General features: G+C 40.2%; 2 protein-coding genes across 3 annotated transcripts in view; both read left to right on the top strand.

The window, feature by feature from the left end:
* Window positions 1–10,406, top strand: part of LOC308082049 (scavenger receptor cysteine-rich type 1 protein M130-like) — a gene marked incomplete at both ends in the record, with an annotated part of 22,129 nt that extends 11,723 nt beyond the window's left edge. The window contains 8 exons of the mRNA XM_080423659.1: window positions 1,120–1,404; window positions 2,410–2,712; window positions 3,127–3,414; window positions 4,135–4,434; window positions 6,721–6,903; window positions 8,729–9,172; window positions 9,735–9,823; window positions 9,966–10,406. Coding sequence (XP_080279785.1) covers window positions 1,120–1,404; window positions 2,410–2,712; window positions 3,127–3,414; window positions 4,135–4,434; window positions 6,721–6,903; window positions 8,729–9,172; window positions 9,735–9,823; window positions 9,966–10,406 — 2,333 coding nt within the window. The remainder of the gene's footprint in view (window positions 1–1,119; window positions 1,405–2,409; window positions 2,713–3,126; window positions 3,415–4,134; window positions 4,435–6,720; window positions 6,904–8,728; window positions 9,173–9,734; window positions 9,824–9,965) is intronic.
* Window positions 10,407–16,009: 5,603 nt separating this feature from the next.
* The window catches only part of pltp (phospholipid transfer protein), a 22,100-nt gene continuing 18,109 nt past the window's right edge, over window positions 16,010–20,000 (top strand). For both annotated transcript variants that reach the window (XR_013932971.1, XM_080425257.1), the window contains exon 1: window positions 16,010–16,074. The gene's annotated coding sequence lies outside the window, so the exon portion shown is untranslated. The remainder of the gene's footprint in view (window positions 16,075–20,000) is intronic.

Below are 20,000 nucleotides of genomic sequence, written 5' to 3' on the forward strand. Positions count from 1 at the left end.
ACATAACTGTGTAAAGCTGAACATCTTGAAGTTTTTAGCACAAAGTATGTGGAAGTAGTAGGAGGGACAGAAAAGTGTACGGAATTTTGAATAAATAAATAAATGTAAAGCTGGAAAAGCTAGTGCGTGCTCGCTGCAGCGAGCCCACAATAAAAAATGCTTTGTACAGTGCTTTTAAAAACAAGATTACAGTGCTTCACAAAACACGATAGTTGCAGGAAAGTTACAGGAACATAGCATGGTTTAGATACATTTTGAAAAGTATAAAATTAACATATAAGAATTATCATAAAAGAGGCAATAAGAAGACAAATAAATAGAATTGCCTTTACATAAAAACACTGACCTTTCTAGCCTGAGATAAAAAGATGAAATGCAAACTACACTTGTGAGCTTGAAGATCTGCTATTTTGGAAAAAGCTTGACAGTATTTTGAAAGTGTGAGTACAGGGGGCGGCAGTGGCTCAGGGGCACAGTGTTAATTGCTCCCGATGAGCAGGTTGGTTTCTTGCATGGTTTCCTCCACCATGAATGTGTGTGTAAAAGGGTGACATTGTGATGGCAATAATCTTGTAAATTTCAAGCTCCAATTCAACTCTAATGGTGTGTATTGGTCAACATAACTCCCCCCACCCCCACACCCCATACCCCCCTATCTCTCTCACACACACACACACACACACAAACACACACACACACACACACACACACACACACACACACACACACACACACACACACACACACACACACACACACACACACACACACACACACACACACACACAGTAAACCATAAGAAATAGCTAATCTACAAGCTCACTGGAGCCAGGGAGGAGCACCCCACACCCATTCCCTTACTACCATCAGCTATGCAAGCAGGTGTGTAACTGATGACAATTAGGAGAATGATAACGGGTGCTCCCAATCTGATTAACCGGAGGCAAGTCTACGACAGAGGCAAGTCACAACAGAAAGACAGAGATACCAAGTCAAACTGAATTTGTACTTTTTATAACTACAGTTTTTTTTGTTGCTTTAAAGCGAGCCCACATTGTTTCTTCAGGAACAATGTTTCTAGTTATATGTTTTGCTATTTACTCTCTTGTCTCTGTACAGATGTCAGGCTGGTGGGAGGAACCAGTAAATGTACTGGTAAACTGGAGGTGAAACACCAGGGAGAGTGGAGTCCAGTGGTTGGTACATATTGGAACAAATTATCATCTGTAGTGTGTAGACAGCTGGGTTGTGGCTCCGTTGTTTCAACAAAGAATAGTTTAGCTTCTACACATCAACCTGTATGGGAGATTGCATCTTCCTGTGTTGGTTCTGAATCTTCACTGAGGGAGTGTGGAACAATGGAGTCTAAGAATTCCCGTGACAGTCCAGAGGTGATCTGTTCAGGTAACAAACAATGACTTCAACAATGACAGTAATATTTACATTCATCTGCAGATTTATATATTTTTAACTGATTTATACCATAAAGTTCATATGTTTACCAAACCCAAACATAACTTTTCATTTAATAAAATTGCACAACAGAAAACAGAGAGCTGCGGACTCATGATCCATTTAAACTCTCTTTTAATAAACTAATACTGAGCTGGCTGGGTTTATAGGGCTGCTTTTTACCCTCTTCTCTACATTTCTTTGCACAAAATAGCTCACAACACAGCAATGTGATGTGGAAGTGTGTTTACTTGTGTGTGCATTGTGTTTGTAATAAGGCTCTTTGTTGAAACTGAATTTCCCCCGTGGGATTGAAGGGCCTCATTCAGGGGGCAATATATAAAAAGATGTTCTCTTATGTTGTCCGTAACTGGCATTTTGTCTTATTGTGTTCTTATCTGGGATTCAGCTACGTTTTATTTTTTGCTTTTTATCTCGCCCCCTAGGGACTGGGAGGTCCGGGGTAATACTAATCAATCATCCTTTTGTCAGTGCTATCCATGTCAACATTTTTTAACCAATCACATCGCTTATATACCCATGTCTGTTCTCGGTTAAGGTTTTTAACCAATCACGTCACTTATATTAGTTCAGGCGAGGGGGTTGGCCTTAGCTCTAAATTTCTGCCATGTTCCGCTCTGCCCATGGCAACTGCGATTGGATGCTTCCCTTCATAGTCTTCACTAGTTCTTCAACATTGATGAGAAAGTGATAATCTAAAATATAGTCTCCTCATTGAATTACATTGCGAATAGTGAAACAGCTTTCAATGTCCCTTGATTGTCCCATTGCTGCATGAGGCCAAATGTCTGTCTGTCTGTCTGTCGGTCGTCATGTTCTTGTCTGTTTTGCATGAAAAACAATAGAAGTAAATACATTATAGACTAGCATACTATTCTCGCTCTTTCTTTCTTTCTCTCTCTCTCTCTCTCTCTCTCTCTCTCTCTCTCTCTCCAGAGTCTGTGAGGTTGGTGAACGGGACTAGTTTGTGTTCAGGCAGAGTGGAGGTCGAGTCTAATCATTCGTGGGTCTCTGTGTGTGAAGCTGACTTTGACCAGCAGGATGCAGAGGTGGTCTGTAGGGAGCTTGGATGTGGACCTCCTTCAGTCCTCCAGGGGGCGCTATATGGTGAAGTGAATGCTTCAATGTGGACCAAAGAGTTCCAGTGTGAAGGCAGTGAGTTTTTTCTCCTGAACTGTAGAACTTCAAACTCAACTAACACCTGCCCACCTGACAAGACTGTTGGACTCACCTGCTCAGGTAATCTTTCTATATGTCTAGGAATCTATGACTGTCTGTCTGTCTGTATGTCTGTCTGTTTAGTGTGCACATCCTCGGGTATGGACTAATAGTAATAATGAAAACCTTATCTGTACAGTACTTTTAAAAACAAGGTTACAGTGCTTTATACAACACAATAGTTACAGGAAAGTTACAGGAACATGGTTTAGATAAATGATGAAAAGTATCAGATTACAAATGCAATAAGAAGACAAATACATATAATTGCCCAAACATAAACGTATGTTTTCAGAACTGATTTATAAGATAACATAAGATAACTAGCCTGAGATAAAAAGATACAATGCAAACTCCACTTTTGATTTGGATTATGTGTCATTTTGTATTAATTTATTTAATTGTTTTGGTGTTTTCTCTCTTGTCTCTGTACAGATGTCAGGCTGGTGGGTGGAACCAGTAAGTGTACTGGTAGACTGAAAATGAAACACCAGGGAGAGTGGAGAACAGTGGTTGGTAGATACTGGAACCTGAAGTCATCATCTGTAGTGTGCAGACAATTGGGTTGTGGCTCTCTTGTTTCAACAGCAATTAGTGCTGCTTCTACAAGTCAACCTGTATGGGAGATTGCATCTTCCTGTGTTGGTTCTGAAATTTCATTGAGGGAGTGTGGAACAATGATGACTAATAGATCCACTGATAGTCTGGAGTTGATCTGTTCAGGTAACAAACAATGGCCTCAACAATGACAGTAACATTTACATTAATCTGCTGAATTATGTTTGTATTACATTAATCTGCATAACTGATTTGTACCATGAAGTTTACCAAACCCAAATATAACTTTTCATCCTAAATTAAAATTGCCTAGTGGGTGGGCGGACGGTGGACTTCACAAACGTAACATGCGGAACAGCGAGGCGTACCGTTGCTCCGGTCCGCACCAAACTTAGCCAATCTACAAGCTTCCACAACACCTTGCAGTGTGATGTGGAAGTGTGTGTGTGCGTGCGTGCGTGCGTGCGTGCGTGCGTGCGTGCGTGCGTGCGTGCGTGCGTGTGCGTGTGTGCGCGCGCGTGCGTGCGTGCGTGCGTGCGTGCGTGCGTGCGTAATAATGCTTTATGTTGATGACAGGTCTGTCTGTCTGTCTGTCTGTCTGTCTGTCTGTCTGTCTGTCTGTCTGTCTGTCTGTCTATCTTCATGTCTGTCTGTCTGTCTGTCTGTCTGTCTATCTTGCATGAAAAACATTATAGATAGAAAATACCAAATAAAGTAAATACATTATAGACTAGTACAATTCTCTCTCTCTCTCTCTCTCTCTCTCTCTCTCTCTCTCTCTCTCTCTCTCTCTCTCTCTCTCTCTCTCTCTCTCTCTCTCTCTCTCTCTCTCTCTCTCTCTCTCTCTCTCTCTCTCTCTCTCTCTCTCTCTCTCTCTCTCCCCAGAGTCTGTGAGGTTGGTGAATGGGACTAGTGTGTGTTCAGGCAGAGTGGAGGTGAAGTCTAATCAGTCGTGGGTCTCAGTGTGTGAAGGTGACTTTGACCAGCAGAATGCAGAGGTGGTCTGTAGGCAGCTTGGCTGTGGGGCTCCTTCAGTCCTCCAGGGGGCGCTCTATGGAGAAATGAAGGCTCCAATGTGGACCAAAGAGTTCCAGTGTGAAGGTAATGAGTCTGTTCTCCTGGACTGTAGAACCTCAACTAGAAGCAACTGCTCAACTGACAAGACTGTTGGACTCACTTGCTCAGGTAATATATCTATTAATTCACTCATTCATTAATTCAGGTAATTGTAATGATGAGAAAGGAGCTTACTGCCGAGCACATATCTCAGCCAGGCTGATTGGCCTACCCAGGGCTGTGTAAGAGGCACAATGTGACATTAGCAAGGATGATGGGAGGCTCAGTTTGGCCTTGTGCCCTAAGGCCACAGTGGCCTTAATGCCCCAGCTGACTCTACCACTTTCTCCTCTGTCTCTTTTTTGTCAATATGTAGACACCAGTGTCTCTTTCTTGTCTATTGTTGAGATTCTGAATTCTTAACTCCCCTGAGTCCCCATCTTTAAACCAATCCAGTGACTTTGATTGGTGCAGGGCTGAACATGGATCAGATTGTAAATACCATAATGTATTTATTTAACTGCAGATAGTCTACATATTAAATTTAAAATCATCCTTAACACATCGTGTAACACATCGTGAGCCAGAGGTTTATTAAAATAGGGTACATCCAGTGCCAGCATATCTTCCATCCACTTACGCTGATATGTTTCGTGCTGTAGAAGCCCCGACGCGGACGTGCATGTAAACAAAGCCTGCGTGCGAGACGGCGGAGGGTCCCGACTAACGCCTGGAACAATAATATTTCTAACGCGATCCTCCATTGCAGAGTGATCGCCGATCCAAAACGTCTCACTTCCACCACGTTAAAGTTTCGTTTAGTCATTAACATTGGAGCGGACGAACGGAAGCATTTTTTACATGGATCCACATCCGGCCTCTCCTTCTTAGAGACTCCTTGGATGATCCCAAAGTTTCGTTAAAGCGCCCCACGTGGGAAAAATATATATTTTTTAAAATGGGCCAAAAACGGTCCGGACCGTTTATGGCACATAACGCATAGCTTCTCAAAAACGGTCCGGACCGTTTTTGGCACACAATGTGTTAACCCTTAAATTCAATTAACTCTTTCAATCGACGAAAATCTTGTTTTGGCCTTTGTGCCCTCAAAAAATGGACAACACCAAAGGACAAGTGGCCTTGCCCCTAATAAATGACAAAATGCCAGGCCTGGTAAACACTAAAAGTACTTTGTAGTTGGTATGGTGGGATAGTGTTGTTTGAAATGTGTATTTGTTGATAATGTGTTGTGTATTTTTGTATTGTTTTATTATTTTTGTATTGTTTTATTGGATCTTGTTTAGTCAATACACTTATTTGTTTTAGCTTGTGCTCATTTGATTTTGCTATTTTGTCTCATCTGTTTAAGAAAGTAGGTAGCTGATATATTGCACTTTTACCTTAGCGCTAGGTATACTCTTGGTTGCTTGTTTATGCAGGAAATGCACTTAAGACTTCTGGTGATTAGTAGTTTTGTTCCCTACCTATGTTGAATGCACTTATTGTAAGTCGCTTTGGATAAAAGCGTCTGCTAAATGACTGTAATGTAATGTAATGTAATGTAATGTATTGTAGATGAGGTGCTTTAATATTAGAGCATAACATTGTCGTTCTATGATAGCAGCTTTGTTTGAATAACAGGCACAAGGAGTTTCAGAGTACAGCATAAATGCAACGTTTTGACATAACAGCATAGGATGGTACAAATGATATTATTGTATTTAACCATATTACATAATGTTCATCACAGAATCATACAATTGCCCAATAATACAATTGCCCAATAATAATAATAACACACTATTGTGTGTGTGTATAATAATACAAGTTACAAATAAAAGTAATGAGCATAATGTAATCGAGTAAAGGCAGTGTTTCTTGTCAAATATGCATACAAACTACAGTATGTTAAAACTCCTCTTCCAAGTACAATGTATCTAAAACATTACTTGCATGATGTAACAGAGCAAACATGCAATGCTTTACTACTAGTAATGGTAATTAAATCAAATTAAACTGCACAATTTAAGGACTAACCTAAACCATAATTATATCTAAATTTCCCCTCGGGATTAATAAAGTATCTATCTATCTAACAAGAACGTGTGTGTGAGGGGGGGGGGGGGATAAATGAAAAACACATATATTTGTATTGTATGTTGTGTGGTGTAATGTCCATTTGGTTCCATTTACTGTTGGGAGTGGTTAAATTACCACTGAGGATTTTACTGTGCACTGCTAGCTTATGAGAGTGTGGTCCATTTGGTTACAATTGTACACACTCAGGGTTCAATTACTACTGACAAGTTTTTAATTGAACACGATAAAAATAAACAATAAAAGACAATAAACACATTTGGTTTTGATTCTTAATTTTCAATCAAAGTGATATTTCTTACTCTTGTCTCTGTACAGAGCCTGATGTCAGGTTGGTGGGAGGAACCAGTACATGTATTGGCAGACTGGAGAGGAAACACCAGGGAGAGTGGAGATCAGTAATTTATTATGACTGGAACCTGGAGTCATCATCTCTAGTGTGTAGACAGCTGGACTGTGGCTCTGCTCTTTCAACCTCCAGACAGGAGGTGATCTGTTCAGGTAACAAACAAAGTCTTCAACAATGACAGTTGTAAAGGTTGACCAAACGGCCAAGGCTCAAAGAATTAAACGACTCTCCAAGAATGCATTTTGGTGTTTTGTATTTACCAAAAACTCTCCAAACACCAACCTGTCAGTGCAATAATATGTACAGTGCAGGACTGCAAAATAGTACTTGCAAGAAAACAGCAACAGCAACGAACAGCTACATAGGTAACTACTTTACGGGCTACACCCTTCCATTAAGGGCCCCAGCAGCTCTCTTCCTCTGGCTGTTCTCTAGCCTGCCCAAACCGAACTGAATGTCTGCAGCAGCAGCCACCATTTTAAAGAACACTCACAGTAATGTGTACCAATTACCTTAAAAAAGGCAAACTATGTTCCATAAGTTATCTATACAATTGCATCCATTCTTTTCATTTCCATTTTATATTTCAGGTGCCATTTTATTTACACATTTACAATTAGAAAAACTACAACTACACTTCCAAGCTGGCCAGCGATAATTAATTAGAAGCAGCTGTGGTTCGATGAGTGTGTGTGTGTGTGTGTGTGTGTGTGCGTGCGTGCGTGCGTGCGTGCGTGCGTGCGTGCGTGCGTGCGTGCGTGCGTGCGTGCGTGCGTGCGTGCGTGCACTAGTGTCCCACAGACGACATCACACTGATAAGAACCAGTATGCGCGTGCAGGCCGGCACCAAATGAAACCCATTCTGTCAGGTCTCGCTAGGACCAACACCTAGGACGCGCCTCACTAGCCAACACATAAGAGGAGGTTGAATGAACTGAAACCAGCGCACCCCAAATCAATATGTTGGGAATTGATTGCATGAAACAATCACCTGTGCGTCTCAATGTTGGTAAACAAATAATTGGTCTATAGGGCATGGGCTGCCCTGTGACAACAGTAATCTATACAGCCTCTTATTCAATCAATCAATCAATCAATCAATCAATCAATCAAAGTATCTATCTTTCAAAAACAGGGAAACAGAGGACATGTTTCTCTTTCTCTCTATTAATTTAAAGCTACAGTTAATAACTTTAGTGAGTGAGTAAAACATTATTTTGAACAAGCTGTATGGAGCATTTTAATACAGCACAACTGTAGTGGTTGTAGCTGGTCAACCTGTTATTCAATAGACATGTTTCTGTGCAGCTGTGGGTCAGAATGCAGCACTGTTAGGGTTAACAAAACATCTGGAAAACATCTTAATAGTTTGAGACAAACTTGGACTTGAGGTCATGTGATCACAGCCTACAAGCTCACTGCTCTAACAAAATGTTTCAGACAAAGTGTTTTGTCCTGAATGTTCACACACTAAATGTAATGTTTGTAAACAACAAACCCATCTATTGAGAAATGTTCATCCTGTGGTCAGGTAGGACACCTACTGGTTGACAAGAGCTATTGCATGAAGCTCAAAAGAGCAGTAAATCCTCTTCCCAAACGGGCCTTCTGTATTAACTCAGCAGTAGACATTGATCTCATTGACTACTCTGCTAGAAAATAAAAACGAGCACACTCAGTCTGTGTATAATGTAGTTTGCCGGGTACACAGCTCTCAAAGATTCACAGTAAGAAAAATAGTAGCCAGCACTCCGAAGTACTTCTGGTACTTTTAATTCATGCACGGACAGCATGCACGGGCAGCATACACGGAGGCGTTTTGGCGTCAAGCCTTCCTCAGCGTGTATCAGCATATGTGTATGCTGTCCGTGCATCCATGATTTAAAAGTATCAGAAGGACTTCGTAGTGCTGGCTATTACTTTCTTACTCTGCTTGCATTTCTACTGTTTCAGCCAATCACCTATGTCTTTTTACAGATCTGCCGTTTAAGCCTATCATCAGTCTCTTGACCTCCATAAAGGGGGTTTCTGAGGGCCAGCACCAGGGGCAGCAGGTGATGGAGGGTTCCAACTTCATCATCAGCTGCTCCATCCAGCCACAATACCCAGGAGGGTCCTTTCATCTCACCTTCACTGGATCCAACGCAACAAACACCTACACCCAGCCAGCTGTCAATGACTCTGCTGACTTCCTGTTAACTACAGCAAACCACACCCACCAAGGGAACTACAGCAGATCCAACACAACACACAACCACACACAGCCAGCCGACAACTTCCTGTTTGCCAACTTCCTGTTTCCTGCAGCAAACCACACCCATCAAGGAAACTACAGCTGTGTTTATCACATCAATGTTGTTATAAAAAAAGAATCATATAACCTCTCCTCTGAGAGCGAGCTGCTCTCTCTCACTGTCACAGGTAACCTGATTATAATGGACTGTTCAAGCAGTGGTGGAAAAAGTACTCACATTTTTATGTAATAAGTAAAAGTATCAATACTGCAATGTAGAAGTACTCTGTTAGAAGTCCGGAATTAAAAATGTACGTGAGTAAAAGTACAAAATAATCAATGTTATAATAATCAAAAACAAAAAAGTAACTAGTAACTAAAGTTCTCAAATAATTGTAGTGGAGTAAAAGTACAATATTTGCCTCTGAGATGTAGTGGAGTAGAAGTAAAAGTATTGAAAATTGGAAATACTCCAGTATAAATACCTCAAAATTATACTTAAGTACAGTACTTAAGTAAATGTACTTAGTTACTTTCCACCACTGCAGGTAACCTGAATAAAATGGACTTTTCAAGTCACAATATGAAACTCAGTCAAAGAAGCATACTTGAATGACATGAATTCAGAAATAGAATTGTCAATTTAAAAAAATATATTTTATTTATTTAATTAAAAAAAGAAATAACTTAGTTTTTTTAATGAGAGCTGCTCCTTACATTTGTTGATATTCCAACATATTTCTCTCACAGCTTCTCATCTGACAACTATCCTCATCACAGTCATAATGCTGCTGCTGCTGTTGATGGTGATAATCAGTGTCCTCTATTGCTTCTGGAAGGTAATGTATATGTCTTTATTCAGTCTTTATTCGTCTTTATTTAATACAAGATTGGAATGTAAATGAAAAAGTTAAGCTAGTTTTATTTAAGAGAACCTGATCTGATCCAGTATTAAAGTTGGATGCTGCTGTGTTTATCCAGGCCACCAGAGGGCAGAGATCAGGTGCAGAGAACGTTTATTATAATATCAGGCGAGAGAACGTTGATATTTATTATAACGTTGGTTCTGCTACTGAAGCTGCTGGACACAGTGAAGAAGAAGAATACCACCTGTATGAAGAGATAGATCTACAACATGGACCCAGTGTAGAGACACAACACCACCAGTATGAACATCTAAATCTACAAAATATTGTTGTTTATAATCGTGTTGGTTCTGATGCTGAAGCTGCTGGACCCAGTGTAGAGACAGAATACCACCAGTACGAAGAGATAGATCTACAAGATGGACCCAGTAAAGAGACAGAATACCACCAGTATGAAGACATAGATCTACGCAGAGGTGCAGAAGCTGGACCCAATGTAGCAGCAGGAGTCCATGTGTATGAGGTAGATCATCATTGTTATAGAAATAATCCATGAAACAGAAATTTCCAATCTGATTAACCAGTAAAGCTCCATTTTATACCGTGTCGTACTCCCTTAGTTGGCCATTTTTGGGCATTTTTTTATGTGTACTTTTCTTACTTTTAAATGTTTAAGGTGATTTATAAGCACTGCTTTTGAGAGTATCTTAATAGTAATAAGTTAGCGTTATCATTTTAATGTCAGTATGTACTGTAATACCTATTGTTTTAATGCTATTTTTACTTGATATATTTGTAAGAACAAGATTAGTTGTGAGCTGTAAACCATAACTAACGTACATGGTATGTTATTGTTTATGGTGATTTATGACCACTGCTTTTGAGAGTATCTTAATTATTGGATAATTGTGATAACTCTGTGTGTGTGAGTGTCACCAGCGTATCTCAAAAAACACCGGACCGATTGACTTCAAACTCGGCGTATATATATCGCAGAGGACCCCTGGTAGTCAGGGGTGAGCTGAAGGGGGTGCTAGGGGGGGTCGGCGACCCCTTAGTTCTGAGACTATGGGGCTGGGGGCTCGCGCGTGCTCCACATGCACGAGCATCTCCACATGCACGTGCGAGCACACACCGTCAGCCGCCCGCGAGCCGTCAATCATTAACACAACAATGCACCGTCAGGGGCGAGCCGTCTTTAACACCTTAAACAATGGCCTCAACTTGGCTGCTTTGCATAACATTAGGCTACTCTAGAAAAGCCATGGAGTGTGAAAGGGTTAATCGCTTATCAGAGGACACAAGAGCTACAAAGTTATCCCTGTCTAGCTCTGGTCATAGCGTTAGAAGGAGTTCTCCTTAACGTTATGGTACTCGTACTTTCCATTCTTTCCCCTCGCACCGCGGTAGCGCAGCCTCTCGTCTGTAGTAAAAAAAAATATATACACTTTTGGTACTCACCAAAACAAAGACGGTTTAATGGAGTTGAAACTTGAAAGCCTATTCTACTAAGTGGGAACACTGAGCCCCCACCTCACGTCTAAAATACAATTTTTGGCCAGAAAATAAAATATTTCACCGGAAGGAAGAATCTGGTCAATAGGAAAATTCCATTGACCATATCTGCAGAGGGCACTGTGGAGTAACCAAAAACAGGTTTTAATTCCGGTGAAATATTTTCTTTTCTGGCCAAAAAGTGTATTTTAGACGTGAGGTGGGGGCTCACAGTGTTCCCATTTAGTAAAGTAGGCTTTCAACTCCATAAAACCGTCTTTGTTTTGGTGAGTAGCAAAAGGGTATTTTTTATATTTTTTACTTGTTTTAAAAACCACTGTTTTGAAAGCAATGTAAGTCTTAAAAAAAGAGTAATTCAAGTAAAGACAAGTTGACTGATTATTTTAAGTACTTATGTGTGGGTGAATCTATGTAAAGGGCTTTTATATAAAACTAAAAGGAAAATAAAATAATTAATTAATTGAAACAAAAATAAAAACAACAAATTAACAATGCAACAAAATAATAAGAAATATAAATACATTAATAATCACATGTTGAATACAGTATTTCAACTTGCACTGAGCTGAGTGGCTATGTGCACATGCCCGCTCGCGTGCACGTGCGCGCGTGCACGTGACGTCATAAAATATAGCCCCCATAGTTCAAAAATCCACAGCTCACCACTGCTGGTAGTGATGTGCCAAGTAGGAAGTCGGTCGGAATAGCGGATCTCCAAAGAATATTGATAAATTGTCAAATCCCCATATATCTATTATAGATGTTCTATCTATAATAATGATAAAATACTGGAGGTAATGTGGGCCGGTGCTACTGAAGGATTAGCCATTTCAGATGAGAGACAAGCCAGTGGGCTAATTACATGAGTTATATTTACTTAGTGGGCCGCCCAGACCCAAAAAGTGGAGGGAATCAGTACATACATATCTGGTGTATGTATGGCTGAAGCATTGCATTTCATTTCCTTGTGATTATGGTATGAATAGAACTTGTTATAACCATGTTACAGTAAGTGTGATGCAGGTGTAAGACCAATTAGACCATTGTGTTAACTGTGCCAAAATGCATAGTTTTCTATGCATTTCGGGGGTTTTGGGGAGTTTGACTGCCCAAAGCATTTTCGACCACGCAGAATAGGTGTCCCTTATTTTAATGTCTGGGAGTTGGCAACCCAAGCTCTTAGAATATAATATTAATCAGCTAGTTTATATTTTATTAATCTAATTCTGTTGTTGGATGAACAGCTCATGTAATGTTTTGAACTTGAACTGAAAGTTGTTATGATTATGATCCTTCATGGGTGATGAGTATATGAAACCATTCATATGAAACCATATTATGGTCTATTATGAAACCATTCAAAGTTCATTATTTTAAAAACACAGATCTGAATGTAATTCTTACAGTGTAAATCGGTTGGATTAATTAAAATAATGTAACCTAATGTTTGTTGTTTCTTTGAACCTTGAGAAATAAAAAATAAAACTCCTTGATGAAGATCTGCTCTCCTCAATGTGTCTGGTAAAATATAAATGGTACATTTATATAAACGCCTTTATCCAAAGTGATTTGCAATGTGATTTACATTCACTGGTAACTGGAAGAGTGGCCACCTAAACATTGTGGGAACCTTAAAGGAGGAGTTCACCCAAAAAATTACTTATTTTCTATCAATTGCACACCCTATGAAGCCTTGAATCCATTGATTCTTTTTTGTTTTTGTCGCATTCCTAAGCTAATAATTTGATTCCCGTCTCCTACCGGCTAATGTATCTGGTAGGAGACACAAAGTAGATTATTTGCGTCTCCTACCGGAGATACACACGGTCATCAAATTATTGTCTTAGAAATGCCACAAAAACAAAAATAAATCCATGAAATCAAGGCTTCATGGGGTGTGTAATTGATAGAAAATAAGTAATATTTTGGGTGAACTCTTCCTTTAATGTTAAATTGGCTATTAAAAAAGAAAAATAATCATTGTAAAATGGCCTCAAGTACTGTAAAATATTTATGATTTGAACATGAAGTAATGTAAAGTATACATGATTTGAACATGATGTTATTATTATTCAAATATTTTATTGAAATTGTGTCACTCAATACAACATCAGACAGGTAAACTTGCAATCCTATTCGATAAATGATAGTGAAAATACAATTTAGACAATACATTGGCACAGAAAACGAATGCAATACAATAACATTAAAGGGTCTACACCATGAAAATCACTTTTTTCTTGGTTTTTTGTATTTTTTGGGGTCCCCAGTGTCTCTTGTACCCAAAAAAATGTTTTTTTTTTAATTCAGTCATTCCTTCTCATTTCATGGATTTCCAGAATGGGCGTGTCTGAACAGGCGATCTCAGAATGGAAATGTTTATGATGTCATAAACATTAATGATGGCAAACCCAATGTTAAATGAAAAGTGCCCGAATCGCTCCGAAACTTTTTCTACCCCCCCTAAGTGGGGGTCTACGAACAAATACTTCGGGCTCGGATTTTGGCTCCGCCCCCCGGAAGTGGGTGAAACAGGCACCTCAAACACTTGGTGGAATTGTTCAAAAATGTTCAAAGTGTTTTTTTCGATTTTGTATTTTTCTTAGATGCTTCTTTTTATGCAGAATTTTTCCATTTAAAAAAAAAAATTAATTAACAGACAGAATTGCTTGAAAATAATTGAACATTTGACATGTAAGGCCTAATTGGTCTCATTCACTAAGCTGTTGGTAAATGTAGTAATTTACATACACACACACGCACGCACGCACGCACGCACACACACACACACACACACACACACACACACACTTGAGTATTTACAATTTAGAGCAACGTACAATGAGCGAGGTAAATAATCAACATACTGTACACAGAATGCAGGGAGACAGTGTAATGTAGTGCCTCAAGAAACTATAGGACAATGAACCTAGCATCTGTCTAAACAACATGCTATCTAAATATTATTCAGAACATTTGTGGTTAAATATTTAATGATAACATGCATTCTATCTCCCTTGTTCACTTTACAATGACAACAATTTGTACATTTAGCGATAGTAATTGTTGTTGAGGTCTACTTACACCCATGAGCAAACACAGATACAGCACTAAAGGACAGTCATATTCATTTGGCGGTCCTTGACATGGAAATATTTGAGAAACAGTGGTTTAAACCACATTTGGAAACAAGCCCAAAATAAGCAATACACTTTAGAAACAAGCCCAAAAATGTACAAGCAGTGGTGGAATGTATTTACTGTAGATGTATTAAAATTGCAGTCCAATGTATTTGTATTTAAGTTCATATTTAAAGTTAACACAAGTATAACTAAATGCATTTGAAATTAAATAAAAATGCTACTTTTCAGGATTCCAATTTAAAAATAGCAAAAAAAAAATCTGGATTCCAATTCAAAAATAGTAAAAATAGCAAATATACAAGCTCAAAACGTGTTGCACTGTGACAAGTTTTGAGCTTGTAGATCGGCTATTTTTGTCACTTTTGTGTGACATAGAATGGCCCGACAGTATATGCCATGTGGCCCTCTGGAGTGAGTGTGGAAATATAGTGTCCCTCTCCATCATCAAAGTTGCATCAGCTAAAGAATGGTTCAGAAGCTGTGTTCACATTCACTCTCCCATTGGAATGAATAGACTCCAACCTGCTTCCAGTCTCCTAAAAAGGCGGCCGCCTACTCCACACAGATATGGGAAGTAAACCGGAGATAGTATGTCTTTTTTTTTGTGTGTGTTGGGCATAAGTCAGTGTAAGGGGGACAATGGAATTGGGAATACACATGGTAGGAATTTATTGTCTCCTGTACAGAAAGCCCCTTGTGACCTTTGTGACCTTTCCCCTCTTCACAGCAAGCGTCTCATCTGCTCACATGTTTGCTGAGTCATCCCAACAGACCACTTATTACCGAGCTATTTTCTCCCCAAATTCACTTTCAAATTACAGGGCCTTTTCTCTCTCTCTCTCTCTGTGTGTGTGTGTGTGTGTGTGTGTGTGTGTGTGTGTGTGTGTGTGTGTGTGTGTGTGTGTGTGTGTGTGTGTGTGTGTGTGTGTGTGTGTGTGTGTGTGTGTGTGTGTGTGTGTGTGTGTTGCGGAGACCACCCTACAAACACTTTCTTGTGGCAAGAAAGTGCTTGAAGACAGACAGACAGTCAGGCAGACAGTCAGGCAGACAGACAGACAGACAGACAGACCGGCAGACCGCTAGACAGACAGACAGACAGACAGGCAGGCAGGCAGGCAGGCAGGCAGGCAGGCAGGCAGGCAGGCAGGCAGGCAGGCAGGCAGACAAACAGACAGACAGACAGACAAGACAGTAAGCAACTAACTGAAACCATCTGTTCTACCTCAATATGTACATGCTTCCCTCAAAGTCAACATAACAGCTGTTCCACACACACACACACACACACACACACACACACACACACACACACACACACACACACACACACACACACACACACACACACACACACACACACACACACACACACACACACACACACACACACACACACACACACACACACACACACACACACACAAACACACACAGAGAGAGAGAGAGAGAGGCGGAGTTTACATAGTCACTCCCTCAAGTTCCCTCAAGCTGCTGAGAAAGAGAGAGCGAGAGAGAGAGGTCAGAGTCATTGAGAAGGAACACAGTAGGACTTGCACATCAGACACAGTGAGTCTTTATAATGATGTATTAATTTATGTATGTATGTATGTGTGTGTGTGTGTGTGTGTGTGTGTGTGTGTGTGTGTGTGTGTGTGTGTGTGTGTGTGTGTGTGTGTGTGTGTGTGTGTGTGTGTGTGTGTGTGTGTGTGTGTGTGTGTGTGTGTGTCTGTGTCTGTGTGTGTGTGTGTGTGTGTGTGTGTGTATGTATGTATGTACCATTCATCCATGGTTTTTCATCCAGTACATTTGCTTGACTAGCCTACTGTACTTAAGTAAATGTTTTGAGTATCTGTACTTTACATGGGTAATTGCACTTTGGGATTTTCACTCCACTAAATTTGGAAGACAAATATTGCAATTTTGATGTCCAAATTAAGCCCAATTTCAAATTTAGTGAAAATAGCAGATCTACCATGTTTAAATGAACACTGGCATTTATCAGACACTCTTATCCAGAGTGACTTACAACAAGCAAAGTAAAGTACAGTACATAGAATGCATAGAGACAGTGTAGTGTCTCAGTAAACTAGGATCACAGGTAAACCAGAACCTATCATCTAAACAATATACTATCAAAATAATAATCTGTACATTGAAACTAAAGGATTTCCACCACTGCCATAAACATATAGGATACAAGTTAAACAATGAACCTAGCATCTGTCCGAATAACATGCTATCTAAATAACATTTTACATTGTGGTCCAGAGAAAAACGAATGAGAACAAATGACCAGGGTCAGTCTGCATGGTCGTCATAAACTAAGTCACGCGTCACGGCCTGAGGTTGAGTCTGAAGAGGTTAATCTTCAGATTATTATAAATGTACATTGGGGGGGTCCCAGTAAGTAAGTAAATGTTATTTATATAGCACTTATCACAGAGAGGACTCACAAAGTGACTGAAAAGGTACAGCAAATAACGACACAAACGTGGAAATACAATCATGTAACATCTGCAAAAGCTTGTTCAAATAATAGCGTTTTAAGCTTGTTCTTAAAAATGTCAACAGAGGCTGTATTGTTTAGTTTAGTCAGTGATTGTCAATGTTTAATTTCAAGGACCCCCAATTTGATACATTAGACCAGTGGTTTGCAGACTTTTTAGCTCAAGATCCAAAAGTTTGCCCGGGATCCAAACTAAGTGAAAATAGATAATATCTACAAGCTCACAACGCGTCGCTTCACTACTTCTTAAATATTTGTTTTCTAATTTAGGGAATTTCTTGTATCATATTTTATTTTATTCATGAAATTATTTAAGAAAAATATTTGAAATAGTTTTTCAAATGGAAATCTTTAGAACATATTTGAAAATAATAATAATTAATGACAAAATTTAGGAAACTAAAGGGATATTCACTCGCGACCCACAGAAATGGATCTGCGACCCACGAATGGCTCCCGACCCACTGTTTGGGAACCAGTGGAACCATTTGATACAGTTTTAGTTTTTTTTGCCCTACACTGTAAAACCCTCAGTGTAGTACAGACCTGTAAGGGTTAATTTTGGTCCCCCTGGGGGGCTAAACTTTCGAGAAGCAGTGATTTATATCAGTGTAATTACAGTGTGTTCTGTACGGCTGTGTGATTAATGACAGCTGTGCACTCTCTGTGGTACTTTGGACTGTGTCATGGACTACTGGATGTACGCTGTTAACATAATAACAGGCCTGTTTAGATAGCTGTTGGACATGTTTGGCCATTCATGCATTTATAATAGCTCTTTTATCCAGAGTGCTTTACTGTGTATTTCACGCACATGCACACACACACGCACGCACGCACGCACGCACGCACGCACGCACGCACGCACGCACGCACGCACGCACGCACGCACACACACACACACACACACACACACACACACACACACACACACACACACACACACTGACGGCGGAGGAAACCATGCAGGGTAAATCAACACGCTCATCTGGGGCATTTAGGGGTTAAGTGCTGCTCAAGGACACTTATTAAACACTATGGATGGACAGGAGTGAAAGTGGTTTTGGGAAGTTTGCTCAGTAGTGCCCCCTCAACACGTGAGTCCAATTTGGATCCGGCTGGATGTTGCGTTCATTATATAATTATGGCATTCTTTTAGAAGAGAATTACAGGCAAACGGTGTGGAGTAGGAACACCCTTTCTGACAGTAAATGGCACATGAATCACAAGACCTGTAGTGTCTAATTTGGTGGAGGATTCACTGTTTGTTCGGCAACCAACAGTGATATTCGTCTGACAAATCTGACTGATACATCTTGATCACAATATAGTTGATATATTGCACTTTTACCTTAGCGCTAGGTATATTCTTACTGTACTTGCTTGTTTTAGAAGAGAATGCACTTGACTTCTGGTGATTAGTAGTTTCCTTCCTACCTATGTTGATTGCACTTATTGTAAGTCGCTTTGGATAAAAGCGTCTGCTAAATGACTGTAATGTAATGTAATCACATGATAGTAGTAGAAAACATCGTGTTTTGAAGAAAACACAAAATGGCGGAAAATATATGGAAAGTTGCGTCATGATAGGTAGGTAGGTAGGTAGGTAGGTAGGTAGGTAGGTACTTTATTCATCCCGAGGGGAAATTAAGGTGTTACAGCAACTCTCATAGAGAAACATTATAATAATAAAAACATCTAAAAAAGGCATCTAAGCATAGTCAACCTAAACATTGACAGACCAAACACTACTAAAGAGTCCGATGGCTTGCATCCCACGTCCCCCATCCTAAACAGCCTGATCAGCCCGATCAAGCCAACCAGATGAGGAGTTGTACAGTCTTATTGCTGCAGGCAGAAAAGATCTCCTATAGCGCTCCTTCTTGCAACTTGGGTGTAACAGTCTGTTGCTAAAGGAGCTTTTCTGCCCTGCCACAGAAAAGCTCCTTTAGCAACAGACTGTTACACCCAAGTTGCAATACCCAAGTTGCAAGATCCAAGCAATCATCCTTTGTATTTGCCACTGGGGGCACAACCTCCTTTGCTTAGTAGTAGCAGGAACTTGGTTTGGCTCCTCCCCTTTCTTAGTCCACTTCCTCACAGGTGCTTCTCTGTATATTCCTACTAACAACAACACTACATGTTTATGGCAGTGGTGCTGACAGATTCTGCTGTTAGTGGAATCTGTCTTGAGAGATTTTGATCCAAGTAATCCATGGAGAAAATATTTGGATTGTACAACCTACGGTTCAAGAGCTATAGGCCAAAACGTGTAGCGGCCTGTTATAGAGCCAACCTGGGCAAAAACATAATCTCCTGGCCAAGATATTAAGAATAGAGGGAGGAAGCAATATCAAATATAAACAGTGTAACAATAAAAAACGTCTACCTCAGTCTCTTGTGCAACTAAAGACATGACAATAGCAGCAGATATCAAAAGTGTATGGAATATGTGTGAATGGATTAATATTCATATGCATAAAGTAAGCAGCCTAAGGGTCGTTAGAGGATAGCATTTGCTACCCAAAGGTACCTGGTGCAATTCCCCGGTCAAGCAGGGAAAATATTTAGGTGGGGGAGTGAATGGTCTACCGCTTACCCCTCCCCCAGAACCGCTGAAGTGCTCTAGAGCAAGGCACTGAACCCCCGACTGCTCCAGTAGAGCTGCTCAGTGGCCAGCAGCATCAGACTGTGGTTGTACTGGTCAGCTCCCAGTACAACAGTATCAGACTGTGGTTATAGCTCCCAGTACAACAGTATCAGACTGTGGTTGTACTGGTCATCTCCCAGTACAACAGTATCATACTGTGGTCGTACTGGTCATGACCAGTACAACAGTATCAGACTGTGGTTGTACTGGTCAGCTCCCAGTACAACAGTGTCAGACTGTGGTTGTACTGGTCAGCTCCCAGTACAACAGTATCAGACTGTGGTTGTACTGGTCAGCTACCAGTGACTGTGGAATGTGTTTGTCTGTAAACAAAAT

Source organism: Gymnoscopelus braueri, assembly GCF_963280865.1.
Source record: "Gymnoscopelus braueri genome assembly, chromosome: 3".
Lineage (NCBI taxonomy): Eukaryota > Metazoa > Chordata > Actinopteri > Myctophiformes > Myctophidae > Gymnoscopelus > Gymnoscopelus braueri.